At 33.6% G+C, this 18,023-nt stretch overlaps 3 protein-coding genes across 4 annotated transcripts; 1 reads left to right on the forward strand and 2 right to left on the reverse strand.

The window, feature by feature from the left end:
• Positions 1 to 3,084: 3,084 nt before the first annotated feature.
• On the reverse strand, positions 3,085 to 4,772 carry LOC131634823 (uncharacterized). Its single transcript, XM_058905449.1, has 5 exons — positions 4,756 to 4,772; positions 4,285 to 4,654; positions 4,074 to 4,143; positions 3,449 to 3,939; positions 3,085 to 3,093 (listed from the first exon to the last, which is right to left on the reverse strand). The coding sequence occupies exons 1-5, from the start codon at positions 4,770 to 4,772 to the stop codon at positions 3,085 to 3,087; spliced, it is 957 nt and encodes a 318-aa protein (XP_058761432.1).
• On the reverse strand, positions 4,773 to 5,657 carry LOC131634824 (uncharacterized). The gene has a single exon (XM_058905450.1). The coding sequence runs from the start codon at positions 5,655 to 5,657 to the stop codon at positions 4,773 to 4,775; it is 885 nt and encodes a 294-aa protein (XP_058761433.1).
• A 7,395-nt stretch (positions 5,658 to 13,052) lies between these two features.
• On the forward strand, positions 13,053 to 16,059 carry LOC131634815 (pollen-specific leucine-rich repeat extensin-like protein 3). Of its 2 annotated transcripts, XM_058905440.1 has the most exons (2): positions 13,053 to 14,566; positions 14,648 to 16,059. In XM_058905440.1, the coding sequence occupies exons 1-2, from the start codon at positions 13,093 to 13,095 to the stop codon at positions 15,907 to 15,909; spliced, it is 2,736 nt and encodes a 911-aa protein (XP_058761423.1). In that variant the 5' UTR covers positions 13,053 to 13,092; the 3' UTR covers positions 15,910 to 16,059. The 2 variants fall into 2 exon arrangements, with proteins under 2 accessions (XP_058761423.1, XP_058761422.1); XM_058905439.1 differs by having other exon boundaries at positions 13,053 to 16,059.
• Positions 16,060 to 18,023: the final 1,964 nt, after the last annotated feature.

Consider the following 18,023-nt stretch of genomic DNA (forward strand, 5'->3'; position numbering starts at 1 on the left):
GGAAAATATGAGGACTAATTTGCAAAATTTGAAGAAATAATAATAACAAATACATTTTATGGAGTATGAAAGAATTTCAAATTCTTTGGTTTTTGGTGTCATTTCAAAATGATTACATTTAACTTAGATAAAATACTCTATAAATTTCCATCATTTTAACAATTCTTCATTTTTGTATCCAAACAATAAATTTTGTCCAAATCATTTTGAATTCCCTCAAAACTTTACATTACCTCATTAAAATGCTCCATCCAAACACACTCTTGGAGTTATCTAAGGAGATTATTATATTGAGAGTTGGAGAGGTTGGGAAACACTCGGGTAGAAAATAGGGTTTGTTATTTGGGAACTGCGAAGACTATTTTCTTGTGATTCGTTTGTAATATCTTGTAACAACATTCCGAGTATAGTGAATTGTAGAGTTGCTCTCTTCCCTAGAGTAGATCGTTTGATCGAATTGAGTAAAGAAACCTTCGTCTTTTTTTTGCCTTATTCTGTTATATTATTTGTGTATGAATTATTATTGTTGTAGACCATTTATTTTAGTTGCTACTATTTTTTGCCTCACAAATTGATATTGAATTTTATTGTAATTCACAATAAGATTTATAACACATTTGATGAAGTGGTAACAAGATAATAACATGTAAGTAAAGAAAGTAAATGAAATAAATATCGAAAAAATATATAATGGTTTAACCTTCAAGGAGTAGTGTTTCATGAATATACAATCAAGAAAGTAAATGAAACCAAAATTGAAGAAATAATAGAGATTGTTGCACCTAATGAAGTGAGTTTTTGAGGAAAAAATGAAGGAAGAGAGTGTCAAAGAGCTAAAGGTGATGAACAATAATCACGTTAAGGCACAAATATTGCAATCACAATTGTTTAACTAGCCAGAGATCCGTGCTGTCGCCCGGGTGCATTATTTGTAGTATAATATTTTTTGAACAATACGAAAAAATGTGAAGTAAAAAAATTTGACTAAATTGCATATATATAAAATGGAGATTAACCACTAAAAAAAGTTTTACTAATAAGATATTAGTAGTATAAAAATTAGGTTCTACAACAAGCTTAACAACTATTTCATAGTCAATTTCACCATGCTTTGCAATTCCAACAGAGTGGATTTTGAGGATGGGTAATTTAATGATGAAATAAAAAAAATAACAACAAAATATTTGCTAATGTGATAACATATGAATGAGTCTTAATGTCATAACCCCTATAAGTCTCAAATACAAATGTAAAATTTTAGATATAAGTGCAAAATTTGAAATGATTTCCTTTTTAAAAAATAAACAGCAATCATATAGATTTAATTATATTAAATAATCACACACAAAGAAGAAAAAATATAATTATGAGATGGACAAAAAATTAATATTTAAAATAAATATTTTGTCTCTTGAATCAAAATAATGATTGATTAAACTAAAATAAATATTGTCTTGTTAATGACCCGTAAGATAAATACATGTTTAATGTTATTAAAATTAAAAAATACATTATACTATCAACCAATTGATATGGTATATAATTATTAAAATACAAATAAATTTAAAATAAATGACTTAATTATTAAATAATTATACAAAGAAAAAAATTGATCCATGAGACGGAAAGAGAATAAAAAGAATTTTAACATTTGAAAAAACAAAAAAAAATATGTATTATGTTGATAGTGACTCGTAAAATACAGCCTAATAACATGTAAATTTATTTAATATTGTATAAAATATATTTAAAATCATGTAAATTTAAAATGAATAATTTAATTATAAATGAATAGTAATCATAAATATTCAACTATATTATATTTTCAATTAAAATGTTACTTTATATATATATATATATATATATATATATATATATATATATATATAGAGAGAGAGAGAGAGAGAGAGAGAGAGAGAGAGAGAGAGAGAGAGAGAGAGAGAGAGAGAGAGAGAGAGAGAGAGAGAGAGAGAGAGAGAGAGAGAGAGAGAGAGAGAGAGAGAGAGAGAGAGAGAGAGAGAATGAGGTAGTATATTATGTTGTAGAAAGTGTGTGGACCAATGAAAGTGTAACACTTGCTGCAAAAGATAAAAAGGTGAAAGGTTATTTTGTTAGTTACTAAAATGTCCAATTTGTAGTGTAAATTATTTTTGAGGGAATGACAATTTAGGGAATTTGGTCAATCTCTTAGTATATGTTAGATAGTAGAATAGTAGAAATAGATTGTTCCTTTGTTGAAGAAGATGAAACTTGAGATTGAGCATGCCGATTAGTGACAATGTCATCTTAAGCACTACAAAAGTGTTAAGAAAAAAAATAATATTTAAAGTGGATTTATCAGTGAAAGGTTATTGATTATAACAGCCTCAAATTTGCAAAGAAATGAGATTGTTACAAACAATTTAAATTTTAATAATCATATGTTTTTCTTAAATTGATACTAAATTACATCGTTTTTAAAAAATACAACCATAACACAATATAATTGTAAATTTAAGAATTAATTATATAATAGTTCACTTATGTTTATTTTAAATTCTACGTTGGATCTATGCATTTTATAGTTATAATTTAGTTTCTTAAATCCATAACTTTATAGTTTTTTTAAAGTAAAATTGGTCTTAGTTATTTGTTAGGATTATATTTACGCCTTTGCTAGGACTTGAACCTTGTACCTTAAATTTTTTTAACCCCTAACTCAACTAGTTCAAGCAAACTGAGTTACTGATAACTCTTTTATGTGAGATATTTAGTATCCAAATTTTTATAGTAGCTGAGCCAAGTGCTTATGTGAGATATTTAATTGAGTTAAGGCCAACAAAAGAATAACCTATTTAATTGAATTCATCACTTATGTTTTAGGTGTTTAGAGTTATTTTACTAAGTTTTCTAGTAATTTGTCATGTTTAGTAATAAGCATAATATGTGCTCTTTATTTTAATTTTTACTTTATTTTTAGTGTGCACGATTAACAAATATGTCGAGTTATGTTATGATAATCATATGAAATCAATTCCCATCTGGTTTTGAGCCAGCAGAAGTTGGTTATGTGTGTGATTCATAGCAGTGGCGGAGCCAGAAATTTTATATAGCCTGGACAAAAAATTTAACTGAACGTTACATGTGACAATATATAAAATCATAAAGTGTGCTACATAAGAGAGATGAAACCTCACCTGCGAATAGTGTGCTAAATAAAATTAACAGGTAAATGCCCTCTCCGAGACTTCTTTGTGGTGAATGTTCGAATAATATCAACATCTTTAAGTGACTTGAATATCTCCCGCTCGGTGTAACATATCATCAAGTCATTGAACCACACATCGTTGATCTTGTTGGGCAAATTAGACTTGATAATCTTCATTGCTGAAAAAGCTCTTTCAACGGATGTTGTCGACACCGGCAATATCAAAGCCAACTCAATGAGCTTGTAAACCAATGGAAATACCAAATATTTCTCAGTTTGAACCATCTTTATAGCCAAACTTTGAACATCTTCACAAGAAGTAAAAGAATCATGCCTTTTTACTTGATGTACATAAGTCTCAAGTTGCTCCCTTATTGTTCCACGGTCATCATCAGAAAAGTCTGCATGATAAATATTAGCAAGACGAGCAAGCTTGTCAACATCAAACTTGGAAAAAGAGTTCTTGAGGTCAAGACATGAGAAGCAATCCAGCACAATGTTACTTCCTTCACAAAACCGGTGATCCATCTCCACACATATTTTGTCAATAGCAACATAAAAAATCTTTGCACGGTAATGGTGAAGATTAGTGACAGTCCTCCCTTCTCTTCTTGAACGTCCCCGAACCGGTATTTCTTCATCCATATTTGGCACCTGAATACTTTGAGCAAAACAAAATTCTTGGACATCACTAAATAAATCATTCCAACCACTCTCTCTCAATATAGCCAATCGAGCTTTAACATCATCAACTAATTTCATAGCAAGCACAATATTAAGATCTTTTGTTTGCAAGATTTTTGAAAGTTCATTAGTGATACCAAACAACTTTAACATAAGCTTCAAAATGAAAGCAAATTTAAAGCTCTCCATTTTTCTATCAAACCCGCCGCTTGAGATGGTCCACGTTCATCTTCATCAACAATACTAAGCACCTCTAACACGGAGGACCACATCTGATCCAAACGAATCAAGGTAGTATAATGTGAACCCCATCTAGTATCTCCGAGTCTAGCGAGACTAGATGATTGGTGCAAGCCCTTTCCTTAAGATATCTCACCACTCTCAAGTTTATTCAAAATATCTTGGTGTTATGCCTCCTTCAAAGCATCCTTTCTCTTGCAAGATGCACTTGTTGTGGTTATAATCAAGGAGATGTACTCAAAGAAATCATGAATAGATGAGCAACTACTAGCAACGGACACAACCACCAATTGCAAACGGTGAGCATAACAATGGACATAGAAAGCATAAGGGTTTTCATCTAGAATCTTTCTTTGTAAACCATTAAACTCACTTCTCATATTTGAAGCCCCATCATATCCTTGCCCTCGTATCCTTGAAATAGATAACGTATGACGATCGAGAATACCATAAAGAGCATCCTTTAGTGCCTCAGATGTAGTATATTTGACATGATGTAGAGCAATAAATCGTTCCACAACTTTCCCTTTGTCGTTCAAGAACCTAGAAAAATAAGTAAAAATTTAAATGTATTCGTTTTAATGAAATTGACAAGTTTAAGTTAATAATTGTAGTAGTTTCAATAACAAACTCATTGTACTAACCTCAACATCATCGCCATTTATTCTTTGACAGATATATCACGTGACTCATCAATAAGCACAGAGAATTGTCTATCACCAAGCTCTTCCATAATCACCTTGGTAACTTCATGTGCACAACACGTTGCAAGCTCCTTTTGAATGTCATCGGAAGTCATAGTGCAATTTTTTGGACCATGATCAAAAGCATTTCTTACTTTTTCATCATTAGATTTTACCCAATCCACCATCTCTCTAAAATTTCCCTTATTTAGAGAAATAGAGCTTTCATCATGGCCACGAAAAGCAATGCCTTGTGCTAAGAGATATCTAGTACAATCTAAAGAGCAAGTTAAACGGATCTTATACAATTCTTCTGATTCCCTAGTTGCTCTAGAAAAGAAAATTGTCACACTTTGTCTTTGATTATTATAATCATCATAGTGCTTCACACATGAGTTGTGCTTACTATAATGACTACCAATATGATCTTTAAAACCTTTAGATGCATGCTTCCAATCTTTAAACCCGTCTTTGTTGAAGACTTCATAACCAAAGTGTTCGGCCCTCCCGGGCGGCTTAAAGAGAAAGCAATAGAAACAATAAGTTGCATCCTTCGACTCACTGTATTCAATCCATGTATAATTCTTATTCCATGCTTTACAAAATGCTCTTGAATACTTCCCAAATTGAGTACGAGGAAATCTTGCTAAATCAGGTTGCGTTGGACCCTTCAATATATATGCCCTCCTCACTTGGTCTTGAATATCCGGAGCATACTCATGAATTTGTTTCCTACATCCTAGATCACGCACAATCTCATTAAACTTGTTGGCCACATTAGGGGGTGTTTCTTCTACTTCGACTTCCGGTTGCTTAACATTCACTTTCTCAATACTTGTTCTAGGAACCAAAAACATCCTCATCTCTGAAATTTAATGATTTAGTGAAACGAATTTTTAATTAAACAATTTATAACACACAAATTGACAAGACCGAATAATTAAATAAAATAAATAATTCATAACCACAAAATTAAAAGAGAATTTTATTATTATGAATGACCTATTAAATTAACCAAAATCTTTGATACTATATTAGAATCCCAAAAAAAATAGAGTAGAGTTTCTGTTAAAATAAAAACTACAATATAAATATTAGAAGAAAAAATGAACTATCATTCATTCTAAATTAAACTATGTAAAATTGACCTATATTGAACTATGTAAAATTGACCTATATTGAACTATGTTTTTTTTTTTTTTTTTTGGTTGGAAAAGGCAAAATTTTATTAAAAAGAATACTCTAAGCACAAGATGTGCCAAGAGATTTCCAAAACCAACATAAAGATACAATAGGATTTTTGAACATTGCTGAACCTACCCACCTGGTCATACAAAAATGAAACCGCAAGAAAATACATGTTAAAGCAAGATATTGACCTATATGAAATTAAAAATAAATTGGAACATGTAAATTGAATTGAACTATTGTTATATTATAATATAATACTAATAACTAATAAGAAGACAAATTAAGAGAAAGAGAAGTATATTACCTCTGCTAGTGCTAGCTGGAAAATGACGTAAAGGAGAGAGAGGAATAGGAACAGACAGCAGCAGGGGCGGTTCAGAGATAAAGAAAGGGTTTTTGCGGTACTGTTTTGTTTTGTTTTTTTTTAATTTCTATTTTAACTCATAAATAATTAATTGGGTTGGGTCTGTCTGGACCATTGGGTATTCATCTATTTTAATTTTTACACCCTTATTTTTACTAATTTTGCCCCTAGTTTCGTTTAAAAATCGGCTATTAAATTTAGGGGAATACAAAGAAAATAGGGGTTGAGCCCGGGCTTGCTGGGCTATAGAACCGCCCTTGATTCATAGCTTGTAAAAGATTTGAATAAGATTATAAAAGGAGGATTTAGGTTTGAGTTGTAACACTAATGGATAAGGATGGGCACAAGGTGTCAAAAGTCTGCATAAGTTGTCACAATGCTACCACAAGGTCATGTTGTCACCCATGAGCATTGTAATATACTAATACATGTATTAGAAAAGGAAATATGTTTTTTTTTCCCGTGGGATAAACCTAATCGATAATTGTAAAGGTCCAAGATCCAAATAAAGAGACATTGAACAAGTAAGAAAACCTCTATAAATAGACATGCAATGCAAATAAGAAAGAGGTTCTTCAATTTGGAAAGAATTATGTAGAATAAAAATTAAGGAAGGACTAGAGTTTCTTCGTGTCTATTGTCTCGTCATATCTGAGGGGATACAATAATTGGATGCATGACACCTGACGTTATTAATAAGTGATAGATTGCAAGTGGTTGAAGTACCACTCTTAGGTTTATTACTTCTATTCTCTTAGTTAGAAATGTATAATTTAAGTTTTCATTCGGTTATATTTACTTTTTTTCATAATGAGCTAAACTTTCTTTGTTGGATAATGTGAAGTTTAATGAAGCAGTAATCTTTTGAATGTTATGAATGAGTTGTTTTGATATATTTTGCTCATGTGAATTTATGTCATATGTTTATTTCTTTGTCTTGCCACCTTAAGAGTAGATAACATTTTATTGGTTTGTAGAATCATCTAGTAAATGAAATACATGAACTAATATTGTTGAAAAGAAGAAGTATACTATTTCAACTTAATTACTTTATGCATAAAGGACTAGGCCCATAGGGGTAACCTGAATAAGTTGTAAATGAAGTGTATTGGTGCTATTGTGAGGCTTAATAATAAGTTTTATAGTGAATTAATACATATTCTCACGTTGTAGACATACACCACAAGGTTAAGTTTTTGCCTCATATGCCACAATACCACTTATCATTTCTAAATGTTAGATAAATTCATTGAATGAAACATTATCCAACATATTCTCTCACTCTATGTTAACCCTTAACTATCTTGTCTGTTTTCCACATTTCTAACCATGTAACTCAAACAATGATTTTATTACCTTTTCTCATGCTTACTTTATAACTTCTTATATGCAAATCAGTATGCTTAATACAACTCTCGCGGGATCAAAATTATTTCTTGTCACTTGATACTAGTTTGACTCAGTATACTTGGACATACTAAATAATCATCAAGTTTTTGGCGTCATTTGGGATTATTTCATTAAAATTTTGATTTTCATTAAAGTTTGTAAAATTTACATTTGAGCATTTGATTTTTTCGGTTTTCTAGTGACACGACAAGTGTGCACGAGTACCCCATGAAGTAAGTCTTCATATGCAGTGATGATCAAGATGGTATGCTCGGTATATCAAGTCTATATTTTTAGGACAACACCTAATGTTAAGAGGCATTTGGTGGAATCTATGATAATCGCAGTCAAGTAATATCTCTTATGATGATATTCATCAAAGAACCTGTATAAAACCTCATCAGATATACGTGAAGTCATGTCCTAGATAAAGTATTGAATGGTTAATGTACCAAGTAAGGGATCTTGAATCTTCCGAGTTTTAAAAGAGAGGAAGCTTGAAACCTTGTAGTGTCCATGTCTGTGTGATCATAGTCTTATAAAAAGATATTGGAGTAGTTCCTAAACTATTAAGCCAATGCACACACTCATGCAAAAGTGATTTTAACATCTCTATTTGATATAACTTCTTAAAACCCTCAAAGGAATCACCAATGTGTATGTGGAATTGATAAAGGGTGTTCCTAAATATTTAGAAGGCTTATATACTCTATCTAATTGATTAAATCCTTTCACAAATTAATAAGAGCAAATTTTAAAGCTTCCTAATCAATTATGAACACTCTAAATTGATTAAGATACTAGTCGTTGTAGGGTTTCCTTTTTTAGGAATTAGGGTTTTTGCTTTTGCAAAACACATAATCAATTAGGGGTGATAAGAATAATCAATTACAAGCATTAAAAATTTCATGGATAGTTTTTCATTGAGTAACACTTCTCTTCTATAAATCAAGGGCTCCCCTCACGTTCAAATCACACCATAAAATGTGTTTTAACACTCTTTCTCACTTTCTACCCCTTTTCTTCCCATTTCTCCTATTTGACTATATTTTCCTTAATGCTTTAGGACTGAAATATACTAGTGAGGTTTTTATTGTGTATTTTTGGTGCAAGGAAAATATTTTAATTTATGCAAGATACTTTTTTCTCTCTCTTGTGCATAAGGATATAAATGAGTCGAGTCGAGTTAAACTCGCTTCAGCTCAGCTCGATTCGTTAAGAATTGGTTCAACTCATATATCGGTTCGAGTTCATCACAAACTTTTTTTCCAGCTCAAACTCGACTCGTTAGAAGTTCACGAACAACTCAATTCAACTCGTTGGGTTCAACTCGTTTGCTTCACGGGCTTAAAATCATTTTTTAAAGTTTATTCTTTTAAATATTTGACATTTTAAAGTTATATTTTTTTAAATAAAAAAATTTTAAAAAAATTATAAGATTATTTATACGACGTTGATTTTATTTGTATATTTTAAAAAATATTTTGTTCACTTGAGAATATAAATTATCAATTAAAATAGTTAGATTGAAAGAAAATATAAGACTAAGATTTAGAGCAAATCTTTAAACCTACTATTAAAAGCAATATAATTCATCTTATATATAATCGAGTTGACTCATGAACCTAACGAGTCGAACTATGTATAATTCAAGTTAGCTCATTTAGTTAGCGAACTTAGTTTTTAGCTCATATTCAGCTTATTTAGTTCATGAACCTAGTTCAACGATTTAAATAAAGAACCGTGTTTTGAACTATTTTCGAGTTGGTTTGGTTTATTTTCAGCGCTACTTGTGCAATATATTTTGTGAAGTCGTTATTGTGAGTACACTTGCCCATTATATGTTTTGCATGATTTCAATACTTAGGAAAACTTCAGCATTTTTGTACATTGGACGGTATCTCTGAGTCATTATGTGTACCCTTGCATTAGGAATTTTAGAATGCACTTAGAACATGTTTGGAAAAGGTATCATGCATCAAAAAATCAGTTACATGGCATTAAAAATCAGTTGTAAGCTTTAAAAATCAAAATTTTCTCAAAACACAAGTGTATGTGTCGACACATATGTGCTTCAGGTCGACACATGTACTTTTGTAATGAACCCTGTAGATTCTGTTTGCATGTGTCGACACATACAATTTTTCAGGTTGACACATGCTCCCAAAAATACTCTTATGTGTTAACACATACGTGTTTCAGGTCGACACATGTGCTGCAATTTTAAAGCATGTAGCCTCTGTTACCTACAAGTCCATACATGACCTGATATTTGTCGACACATGCTATTACATGAGTCGACACATGACTTATATGTATGAACACATGTAGTTAATTTTTTGAAAAATTGCATATATTTTTTCTATTTCTAAGCATTCCTCTTGCTTCTAACTTGCACTACTATAAATACTTCATACATGCATCATTTCAAACTTGATGCAACTATAAACACATACAAAAATTGTTCTTCATCTTCGACCTTCCATCTATACATACACATAAGAAAACTACATATAATCATTTTTTTTCTTGGGTGTCATCTAAACTAGGTTGATAACGTCCAATTTAGGTTGGTGTACCGGGTAATTGGGTTGAGAATTTTCGGGGGTTTCATTGGAAAAATTGTGAGGGTTTCTCCTCCAAGATCAAGGTGTTGATTTATGGGTTTTGATAAGAGTTACGCAATTGGATTCAATTGAGTGAAAGCTTTGAAGAACGGGAGGTGCTTTCAAAGGAGTAGCGTGAAGCGGTGAATTAATTGGTAATCTTGGGTGACAACAATTCACAATTTAGAATCGACTGAGTGAAAACTTTGAAGAACGGTGGTTTCTTTCAAAGGAGTAGCACGAGATGGTGAATTAATTGGCTTTGTTGTGTGACTTGATCAAACTCAGATCAAGGGAAGAGAAGTGCAAGGATCAACATCAAACATAGGGTTTGTAGGGTTGGATTACTACATTTCTCTTGTAATCAATTTTTTCCATAGTAATATTGATATCTCAATTCCACACTAGAATTGAGGACAGACGTAGCCGTAGTGAGGATGATCAGTAAATTGTCTTAACAACTCATCATGTCCTCTCTCTTTCTCATTTACTTGTCATAATCAAATTGTTAAATACATTGGTAAAGTAATCGATTCGTAGAAAATTTCTTGATTGTTTTAAAGCTAAATTTGTTTGTTGATTGCCTTATAATCTAAGTAATTATAAGAGGTTTTTTATATCAACAAGCTCGAAAGGAAAATTTAAAAAATCGATTCTAAAAAATCTATTGAAACGATTGATTTAGAATTGTGTGTATCAACTCGCTTATCATTGTTATCCATTTGTTATAATTGTACGCATATCTAAGTTTCCAATAACCAGTTCAGTTTAGACGACTTAATTGATCTAGGCCAAATATCCCACTTAACAAAACTTTTATCATTTTCAAAAATTGTTTTAAAAGGTCATTATTAAATTAGGGAATTTATTCACCCCCTCTGGATAAGTTGCCGTCGTCTAACAATTGTTTGGTTTGTGAGCTTAGCCTATAAAATATCTCATTTAGTTTGCGAGATTGTCCGTTAAAATTTTTGTTTACTTTGTGTTCCTGCTAGTATAAAAGCTCTCATTGGTTTGTGAGATTGATCGTTAAAATATGTGTTCCGTTCATGAGTTGCGCCTAATATAAAAGCTCTCATTTGATTCAAGATTAACCTGGTACAAAATCTCGTGTTTCATTCGGAGGAATGCTAGTGTAAAACTCCAAGTTTGATTTTAAGAAGGTTTGTGGGCATAACCTGTGAAAAGTTCACACTTGTAGTGGAACTCTCAAGGAGAAATTCTTAAAAAAACATATGCAAGTGATTAGGTTGAACCTCCATAAATCTCTAGTGCATTCTTCTTATCCCTTATCTCTCTTTATTTTCATTGCTTGCTTATCTCCTTTGTGTTAAAATATGCTTTCTATTATGATTTTATACCATTTATTTATTGATATGCTTATTCTTTTCAAAATTGTTTTAAACAATTACTTTTTTCAAATGAGAGCTTTTATATTAGGAGTCACTTGTCACACAAGTCACTTAGATTTTTTATTATTCGCAGGAGGTTTTACTTGTATTTGTATATGTTTCTTGCTAGGTACTCTACATTTTTATTAGACGAGACCTCACTTGTAATGAGTTCAGCCTCTTACTCCAAGTGGAGCACCCATTGTTCCTCCAGTTTCAGACAACATATATTTTATTCTTCTTTTTTTTATTTGTTTTACTTTCTTTATATACATGTATTGACATGTGGTAGACAGATTCATCTTTGAAGGCGTGCAAGACGACCTACATCACAGGGTCTTACACTTTTTTATGGTTAAACTATGAAAAAATGATCTTCATATGTATATCTCATAGTTAAAATATAGTTAAATAGAGTCCCTTAAAAATATTTCACGACTAAACTGAAGTTACCTTCAGTTTCTTACACAGGATCTCTAAAAAATTTGAGACGATTCTGGTGGTAGCCCCTTTTAACTATTTGTTACAATCTATTCAAATAAGACTCACCACCAAACTTAACTTAAAACACTCTTATTTCTATTTTCTAATTCAACAAACTAGCATACCTCCTATGTATTTTTCTAGCTTATAGAATCGTGATAGCGGAAATCTCTAAGTTACACAAGTGCATAGTTTTGTTATTAGCCAATTTCATTCAATATTTTTTTAAAAAAAAAAAAAAACAATCTAGTACTAATCATGCAACCAACTAATTAAACCACGACTATTAAACTTTAAACTAACAACACGAAACTTCAAAAACTAATCCTCGCCCAAAATTACAATGAAGACGAAGTCCTCCTTGTCAAGACACATGTGGAGGTGACACAATATTAATTGACACTTAAACAAACAACTTATGATTATGATGTAATAATAACTATATTTATGTACCTAGCTGCATTGGTTAATTATGATTACTACATGAAGATCAAATAATACTAATAAAAATGTTATACAATTTAAAACCAATGAAAGTTTAGTTCTTAGTTTGTTGAAGAATGACCAAGTCAATAAATTATCTTACACAATACAAGTTATTATCTATCTCATGGTTAGTAACAACCTATATCTTCTCTAAATTTTGCCTAAACCAAAATTAGTATCATACCAAAATTAGTGTCTATCTTAGAGAGAAACCATGACATTCGGAACAAAAAATAATCTAGCAATAGAATTTCTATTTTTGCTACCAATCCATAATGGGTGCAAGATTTCAACAAACCTTGTATCTTCCTCAATATAATACCCTTTCTTTTCTTCATTTCCTTAGACTTTTCTTATATGCAGCCTTGGCCAACCTAGGTGGTTAGCCATGGCTCACCATTATTCTAATAAGGTCTTAGGTTGTTTTCTTTTGTTTTCTTTAACCTTAACTTATGGCCATAGTCATTTTCTCATAGATCCAATAATTATTCCTGGATATGAAGTTTCACCAGGACATGATATTGGTGATGGTGATGCGCCAGCTCAATCACCTGAGCCGTTCGTCGGCGATTCTCCAGCTCAATCACCCGAGCCGTTTATGGATGATTCTCCCGCTCCTTCGCCTGAAAAAGACAGTGAAAATGTTGACAAAAGTTTTCCTAATGAGAGGCTAAAACATTCTTATGTTGCATTTCAAGCATGGAAAAAGGCTATTTATTCTGACCCTTTTAACACAACTGGTAATTGGGTTGGTCATGATGTTTGTTCCTACAATGGTGTGTTTTGTTCTCCTGCTCTTGATGATCCTACACTGAATGTTGTTGCTGGTGTTGATATTAATCACGCCGATATCGCCGGTCACCTTCCGGAAGAGTTAGGACTATTGAATGATACTTCTCTTTTCCATATTAACTCAAACAGGTTCTGTGGTATAATTCCGGATAGCTTTGAGAATCTAACCATAATGTACGAGTTTGATATCAGTAACAACCGCTTCGTCGGCGATTTTCCTTTAGTGGTTTTGAAATGGAAAAATTTGACCTACTTGGATATTAGATTCAATGATTTTGAAGGAGTTTTACCTCATGAGCTATTTGAGAAAGAACTTGATGCAATATTTTTGAACAACAACCGTTTCACATCACATATACCAGAAACACTTGGAAAATCAACAGCCTCTGTTGTGACTTTTGCAAACAATAATTTTACTGGTTGTATTCCAAAATCAATTGGAAACATGGTGAACTTGAATGAGATTGTGTTCTTAGGAAATGATCTTGGTGGTTGTTTTCCTCAAGAGATTGGTTTGTTAGGGGAAGTAACAGTTTTGGATGCTAGCAAAAATGGGTTTGTTGGGACACTACCAAACTTAGCAGGGTTGAAGAATGTTGAGGTTATTGACATAGCACATAACAAGTTTAGTGGTTATGTTTCCAACACTATTTGTCAACTACCTACTTTGAAGAACTTTACATTTTCTTATAATTACTTTAATGGAGAAGCACAAACTTGTGTTCCTTCAGATAGTTGTTCTGTTGAGTTGGATGATGCCAAGAATTGTTTACCTGGAAGGAAGAATCAAAAGACATCTAAACAATGTTTACCTGTTTTGACTAAACCTGTGGATTGTAGCAAGAACTGTGGTGGAGGAAAAGGAAAGAGTCATGATCCATTAGAGCCTAAACCAACTCCATCAAAATCTCACCCTCCTAAGGTGGAGACACCAAAGGCTAAGCCACCACCAACTCCAAAGGCTCAAGCACCACAAATTCCACCGACACTTCCACCGGTTAAGGATATTCCACCAACCGTTGCACCAGTGTCATCACCACCACCATCACCACCGGTTAAGTATATTCCACCTATGTTACCACCAGTTGAAGATATTCCACCAACCGTTGCACCAGTGATGTCACCACCCCCACCGGTTGAGCGCATTCCACCTATGCTACCACCAGTTGAAGATATTCCACCAACCGTTGCACCAGTGTTGTCACCACCACCATCACCACCGGTTAAGCACATTCCACCTATGCTACCACCAGTTGAAGATATCCCACCAACCGTTGCACCGGTGTTTTCACCACCCCCACCGGTTGAGCGTATTCCACCTATGCTACCACCAGTTGAAGATATTCCACCAACCGTTGCACCAGTGTTTTCACCACCCCCACCGGTTGAGCGCATTCCACCTATGCTACCACCAGTTGAAGATATTCCACCAACCGTTGCACCAGTGTTTTCACCACCCCCACCGGTTGAGCGCATTCCACCTATGCTACCACCAGTTGAAGATATTCCACCAACCGTTGCACCAGTGTTTTCACCACCCCCACCGGTTGAGCGCATTCCACCTATGCTACCACCAGTTGAAGATATTCCACCAACCGTTGCACCAGTGTCATCACCACCACCGGTTGAGAAAATCCCACCCATGCTACCACCGGTTGAAGATATTCCACCAACCGTTGCACCAGTGTCATCACCACCACCAGCTGCTCAAGTCAACTCACCACCACCACCAGTTCACTCTCCTCCACCACCCTCACCAGCCCATTCCCCACCTCCACCAGTCAATTCTCCACCACCACCAGTGTACTCCCCTCCCCCACCCCCGCCAGTCCACTCTCCCCCTCCACCAGTCCATTCACCACCACCTCCAGTTCATTCTCCACCCCCACCAGTCCATTCTCCACCACCACCAATTCATTCTCCTCCACCACCTCCGGTTTACTCTCCTCCACCACCAACTCACTCTCCACCCCCACCAATCCATTCACCACCACCTCCAGTTCATTCTCCACCCCCACCAGTTCATTCTCCACCACCTCCAGTTAACTCCCCACCCCCGCCAGTTCATTCTCCTCCTCCACCGGTCTCCTCACCACCACCACCACCACCACAGGTGCATTCTCCACCACCACCGGTCAACTCACCTCCACCACCAGTACACTCACCTCCTCCTACCCCCGTCAACTCACCTCCACCACCAGTATACTCACCTCCTCCTACCCCCGTCAACTCACCTCCACCACCAGTACACTCGCCTCCTCCTCCCCAGGTCAACTCACCACCATCACCAGTACACTCCCCTCCTCCACCGGTCAATTCACCATCACCACCAAAATGGGATGACATCACACTACCACCAAACATTGGAGCTGAATATAGGTCACCTCCTCCTCCAACAATTGCTGGATACTAAATTAGAAGGCCATAATACAATTTTCATTAACATCTTTGTCATTATTTTGATTGTACACAGTTTCAAAAATACTAACACAAAAAAGTTGAACTTCAATTATGTGTGAATTCTAATGCAACTCATTTTAATGACATTTTATAGTTCTTATTAGCCTTTAACAAATTTTCTGTTATTTGCTTCTTTTCAATTTTGTGCTAGTTAATGATACACATATTTGAGTAAATGCTATTCGATATACTAGCAATATTTCACAAAAATATATGAAAGTGTGTTATTGGTTAACCTCCATATATTTTGTCAAAAGGAAAACTGGTCGAACACTTTAGTAAAAAATAGTTATATTGATGGAGTCTTAAAGCACATCAATCGATACAAATTGCTCTAATAATATTTCACGTATGTAGTAAATTAAAATGTATCTCTACAAGTATGAACCAATATGGCTATTGCCATCAATAAGAATTTGAACTGATATCAAAACATTACAAACAAGATAACAAATTATGTTTCAAACGAAGAGTGCTACCATAAAAGTCTCTAGCACATATATCAAAACACTATTTTTTAAGTTGAGATAGATTTACATTTACAATACTTATAGTGAATCTCATATAAATTTAGTTATAAACTTTTAATGAACAGAAGAATGTTAAAATATATGTTATAGACTTATATATAGTGTGTGTTATCACGATATTTTTTTAAAATGTTAGTTATAATTAGATTATATTTCAAAATACATCATTTTGAGAAGAAATATATTATGTTATTTTCAATAGGCTTAATTAATGTTGTAGATTTATGAACTATTAGAAATTTCCTAAATAGATATACATAAAATATATATTAAGTCTAAGAACTTTTTTTAATAATTAAGTTGTTATGATAGAGGAGGAGTCTTAGTCAATAATTAATCAACCCCAATATGAAATATTGTATAATATATATGTACACTCCAAAAAATTCCCGAAACTAATTCGGTAATCGTAGGAAGAATACATATGGAAGAACAAGTGAGTGATATATACATGTAAAAGGTCAGATGTAACTATTACTCGGAGTCGGGTTATGAGGTCGGGTGAAAGGGGGTTCCCTAACTCGGGGTCGATGAGCTAGGTTGGCAGGACGAGGTACACGTCTAGTCGAATGCCCGAGGTATCAAACCGACACAACGATTACAATAGCTTGAAGGTTGCATGGAAGTTACAGAAGTGGAGAATGAGTGTAACGCTCTCATCAAGTGAGAGAGACACCACTTATTCACCTAAAACCTTTAGGTGATAGGTGACTGGATTCTCTCACTTATATATTCTCAAGTCACCACATTCCTATCCAATTCTCCATTTACTCACACTTGCATTATTATTCTAACACTCCCCCTCAAGTGTGAGTCCACAATGCTCCCCCTCACACTTGTACCATCGTTGACACCTTGCAACAGGACACCACTTTCTGGACATTTCGATACAAGTTAGCCAGTCCCTTTTGTCGAATCAAAGGCTCTGATACTATTTTTTTGAAGGGGTTTTTCACTAGGGAGAATTGATACATAGTGTAGGACTTGACACCTTTGTGAGAAAGACACCACTTATTCACCCAAAACCTTAAGGTGATAGGTGAGTGGATTCTCTCACTTATATATATATTCTCAAGTCACCACATTCCTATCCAATTCCCCACTTACTCACACTTGCATTATTATTCTAACAACAATTGGATAAAAATTCCAAGAAATAAAATGCAGAATCAACTGAAAGGATAAATTTAATGTTGAAAAATCATAAAAGAAATTGAGTAAAAATGCTTAGATTAAAAGTGAGACATAAATTCATACATTTCTCACAATTTTTTTATTTCTTTAACTTGGATGTTTGAATTCGATGGAAAACAACAATGAAAAAATGCGAACCCTCACCATAGAGTCAAAATCTACTTATATACTATGTACATCAATAACCGTTGACAACAGTCAACTCTCCAGCATTCGACACGTACACTAATACGTGGGTTTTTGTCCTCTGCTTTGCTTCCACGTGTCTTCAGTTCTTGAACTACTGCAAAATCACTATTGTTGTTGAGAAACAACTTCATATCCTTCATCTGTCTCTACCGAG

This window comes from Vicia villosa, unplaced genomic scaffold, assembly GCF_029867415.1.
Source record: "Vicia villosa cultivar HV-30 ecotype Madison, WI unplaced genomic scaffold, Vvil1.0 ctg.001359F_1_1, whole genome shotgun sequence".
Lineage (NCBI taxonomy): Eukaryota > Viridiplantae > Streptophyta > Magnoliopsida > Fabales > Fabaceae > Vicia > Vicia villosa.